A 5,010-nucleotide genomic window follows, 5' to 3' on the forward strand; every position below is an offset into this window, starting at 1 on the left:
ATATATATATATATATATATATATATATATATATACATATATATATATACACACACACACACACACACACACACACACACATATATATATATATATATATATATATATATATATATATATATATATATATATACATATATATACACATATATATGTAAATATATATTTATTTATATATAGATATAGAGCTATACACACATACATATACATGTATATATGTGTGTATGTATATATATATGTACGTAAATATATATTTATATGTATATGTATATATGCATTTATATATATATATATATATATATATATATATATATATATATATATATATATATATATATATATATATATATATATATATTTGTATATATATCATCAGTAGTATGACAATATTTCTTATCATCATTATCATTACAGTAATATTATATATTTACACAATTTTTACGGAATTTCCCAGAAGTTTTCCGGAATTCTCCTGTTCTCGGCTCTGGCTGGGTTGCTGGACGCTTATTATCTCCCAGCAAACACAGGAAGTAAGTTTTTTTCCTTTTAGATTCGTCAATTTTGCTTCATTTGTTTCATTTTTTTGTTATTTTAGTTAGCGTTGGCATTGTGATCGTGTTCATCATAAGAATAACAAAGATGCACGTTATTATTATTTTCTTTATCGTTTGATTATTATCTTTGTTAATATTATCCTTCACGTTGGTGATTATCATCATTACAGTCATTATTGATGCAAATATTTTTCCCCTAATTATTGTTCTTTATTATTCGAGTTTTTTTCTGATTTCACTGAAACTTATTTTGTTATTTTTTTTGTTTTCTAACATTCTATTTTTTTCCTGATTTTACCGCAACTATTTTCTTTAATATTCGAATTTTCATTTCTCTCACAGCTTTCTTTGGAGACCAAAAGGGGAACGCAATGACCAAGGCTGAATCCATGTCTGATACCCGGCTTGGTTACTCACAAACAGGTCAGGAATTTATCTAAACTTTCATTCACCTGTCTTTTTCTCCCTTTCTTTCAGTATTATCTCTCCTTTCCTTTTGCTCTGTGTCTTTCTCTTTCGTTTCCTCTCCACTCTTCCATCTCTTACTCCTATCTCCTTTCCTCTTGCTCCGTCTCTGATTCGTCCCCCCCTTTTTATTATTTCTATTATTCCTCATTCTCTCTATCCATCTCGATTTTTTTTTCTCTCTGTCTGCCTGTCTGTCTCAATTCACAAATATATTTCATTATCTCACTCTCTTCCCTCCCTGTCTCTCTCTCTCTCTTTACCTCTCGACGTCCCTCTCAAATCACAGACATCCCATATACATCGCGAGAGAATAGACAGCGTTTCACTGTGAGAAATTCACGTGTTCTTTCCGCCACAGGTCTGCAGGGCAAGCTGACGAACTCAGGGCAGTTGAGGGGAGCTGTCGACGCGGAGAGCGTTGACGGTGGACGCAGTCGGGGGAGTAAGTCGATCCCATTTTCCCCTTAAATCTTTTGCCTCATAAATCTAGAATTACTTAGTTTTTTAAACGATTTTTGCGCCCAGTTCTTGCTATCAATCCTCGTACCACAACGGAGGATGCAGCCGAGGCAGTGAATCTCCCTCACTTTCCCTTCCTTTTCTCTTTATTCCCCGAAATGCATTTGGCAGCACCTTCCAGTTCTTCATCCCGTTACCTTTCCTTCCCACCGCCACCCTACGCCATTTATTCGGCTTAAAGACCAAGCATGGCTCCAGCACCTCAGTCACCTGGTTTCACTACTCCAGAGGCTATATTTCATTCATTTCGTATTTCATTCATTTCGCAGACTTCCAAACACTGGAGACATCCTCGATTCATGAACAATCTTCTATTCTGTCTCCACACAGCGTACCTGGGCGATCTTTCGGGCAAGGGAGGAATGTGGTCCTCGGCGCAGTCCAGTGCCGGCGGAGGAAGCTTGGGCTCTCAGACAAGTAAGCGAAGGTTGTCGATCAAGCCCCATGAGAAGCAGTGCTCTCTGGCGGTAATGGCGTTAACTAGGTGAAAAATATTCTTGAACATGGTAAGGGATTTAGCCCTTTTATCTGGTTTAGCTAAAGCGCCAGGATTATTATCAGAGACAGACCTTGTATTTGAGAAGCCTGGCGAAAGAAAATGATTTTGATGCGAACATCTGTTACTTTACTGATTTGGTTAAAGAAGCGAGTAAGAAACGCCAGTCAAAAGTCAAATCTTTTTGGGTTTGTAAGTATCCAAAGGCAAGAACTAATGAACGATTTTGAATATATATATATATATATATATATATATATATATATATATATATATATATATATATATATATATATATATATAAACATATATGTGTGTGTCTATATATACATATATGTGTATGTATACTAGCACACACACATACAACCTTTGAATGAACTATTAAATGAAGTACTATTGTAAGCCAAACACTCTGCAGATCTGCAAGGTTTCGTGCAGGATGAAGGTGCAATCTCCGGCAGCGTGGGAGCCGATGCTCATTATCAAAGTAAGTTTAATCACTATTTCATTAACCAGCCTGGATAACTGCTTTTCAAAAGGGGGTGAGGCATGGGGGGGGGGAGACAGACAGTTACAGGAACAACATCAACACCAATAACAATAACAACAACAAGAAAGGCAACGGAAGCAAACGCCAAAATATAAAGAAACATCGTAGCCTAACCAACGTGTCAACACACGACAAAAATTGCATTTCCTAAGGCGCCTGTTCCCTTCCTTGTCAAGCAAATATCACAGAAACAAGACAATAAAATGTCCGGATGTTATTTAGACGAACGAATTATAATTGACTTTAGAATAGGATAATAATAATAAAAATGACAAATAAGAGTCAAATAATGAGCTTTTATAATGCTTACTAAACGGTAAAGTCAGTCAGTAATGAAAGTCGCTATTGAATAATAAACAATTACAGAAACAATGGAATGAATGAAAGTCATTACTGAATAAAAACAATGACAGAAAGAGCTCTATAAATAGTAAAACAATTTTAAACTTTACAATGATACAATAATAAACACTTATCTTCCCAGGTGACGCCTATTTGGTGCCGTGTCCGATGCCTTATCCTTCGTGTGGAAGTTGTACGAGGTGTTAGACACGCTCGTCTTTTGTTTTCTATTTCTGTTTGATGCTTCCTGTCAGTGTTTGGTTTGATGAATCAAATGAAAATGAAAATAAACAACGCATGCTAACTGTGGTTATTAATTCCCATATTCTTTAGTTAGGGAAAGTGATGGTGATAGTTATGGTAAAGAGAGAAGTAAAGGGGATAAGAGTAATACATTTCTTCTACCTTTATATCCGTCAATTGGACCCAGCAACTTCTAAATATATATTGTTATTGCCGTAATCCATTCTTGGTGAGTATTATCTTCGTTTTCACTTATAACATATTCACAACATCTACCATCTCCTCCTTTTCTTTCTCCTTCGTCATCCACCATCTCCTTTTCTTTCTCCTTCGCCATCTACCATCTCCTTTTCTTTCTCCTTCGCTATCCACCATCTTTTCCTTTTCTTTCTCCTTCGCCATCCACCATCTTCTCCTTTTCTTTCTCCTTCGCCATCCACCATCTCCTTTTCTTTCTCCTTCGCCATCCACCATCTCCTTTTCTTTCTCCTTCGCCATCCACCATCTTCTCCTTTTCTTTCTCCTTCGCCATCCACCATCTCCTTTTCTTTCTCCTTCGCCATCCACCATCTTCTCCTTTTCTTTCTCCTTCGCCATCCACCATCTTCTCCTTTTCTTTCTCCTTCGCCATCCACCATCTTCTCCTTTTCTTTCTCCTTCGCCATCCACCATCTTCTCCTTTTCTTTCTCCTTCGCCATCCACCATTTCCCACTCCTCCTTCGCCATCTCCAGCTGCGAAGAGAAAGTTTTCAAGCTCTTTGCTGTGCAATCTTTCTCTTCCTCTTTCACTTCTGCCCATCAGTCGCATTCAAGGTCGCGGGGCGCTTAAGTCATCTGCCTTCATCGTCTGTGAGCGAGTCGCACGCAGTCAGCTGTTCATGACTTGCCATGGGTGTTATTTTCCTTTGTGAAGAATGAGTATCAGTGCTGAAATATGTAAGGATTGCCAGATGAAAGCAAAACCTCGATTTTACGAACGACAGCCCTGAGTAAATGACTTAACCACGCAGTAAAATCAAGGTGTAAAATCAACGAGCATCTCGTCATCTGATGGGACAGAGGCAAGTTATATTTTAATAAAATAAGTGTTGATTTTGAATTACGTGTTAAATATACCAGTTACATAAAACATGTGAGAAATCACTCGATGAAGATTCATCTTTCGAGAACTTTCTCGGTAAACAGAATTAAAGAGAAACACAAATAAAGAAAACCGAACTAATATGAGGCATAAACTGAATATCTAAGGAATATAGGGCTTATAAACCAAGATCCAAAGAGTGCAGAAGAGACAGAAAAGAAAGGCGCAGAAAGTGACGGAGGAAGAGAACCTAAAAAATCCATTTTGTTTTCCCACAACCATTCATAACTGCGAATGGATGCTTCCGCAAAATAACCCACAAAAAGGGTTCAACAAAAAGTCAATTTATGCTCATATTTGTGGATTCATTCCACAGAGTAGCAACACTGCCTTTAAGTAAGAATTGGCTGTATTGGTAAAAGAACGAACCGGAACTGGACGAGTTGGAGGTCAGGTTCGGTTTCAGAAAGAGGCGGTGTGTGTGTGGTGGTGGGTGGTGGTGGGTGGGGGATGGGGTGGGGGGTTAAAATTACACTTTTGTATATCACTCAGCAGCAGACAAATACTCAAGTATACCACTCTGCAGCAGACAAACAATCAAGTATACCACTAAGCAACGACAAATACCCAAGTATACCACTCTGCAGCATGCAGTGCTATGTGCAGCTTGATGCAAATTCGAACCAATAAGTGGGCATCATGTCCTCCGGCCCCTGATCTTCGGCCAGAATCCCAGAACTGCCAAATAAGGAGGGT

General features: G+C 37.8%; 1 protein-coding gene across 1 annotated transcript; it reads left to right on the forward strand.

Annotated features, from left to right (window-relative positions):
* The first annotated feature begins 902 nt into the window (after positions 1 to 902).
* LOC113824110 (uncharacterized) lies at positions 903 to 3,215 on the forward strand. Its single transcript, XM_027376854.2, has 5 exons — positions 903 to 977; positions 1,381 to 1,464; positions 1,872 to 1,958; positions 2,456 to 2,524; positions 3,072 to 3,215. Exons 1-5 carry the CDS (start codon positions 926 to 928, stop codon positions 3,134 to 3,136), a joined length of 357 nt encoding a protein of 118 aa, XP_027232655.1. The 5' UTR covers positions 903 to 925; the 3' UTR covers positions 3,137 to 3,215.
* Positions 3,216 to 5,010: the final 1,795 nt, after the last annotated feature.

Source organism: Penaeus vannamei, chromosome 28 (genome assembly GCF_042767895.1).
Source record: "Penaeus vannamei isolate JL-2024 chromosome 28, ASM4276789v1, whole genome shotgun sequence".
NCBI lineage: Eukaryota > Metazoa > Arthropoda > Malacostraca > Decapoda > Penaeidae > Penaeus > Penaeus vannamei.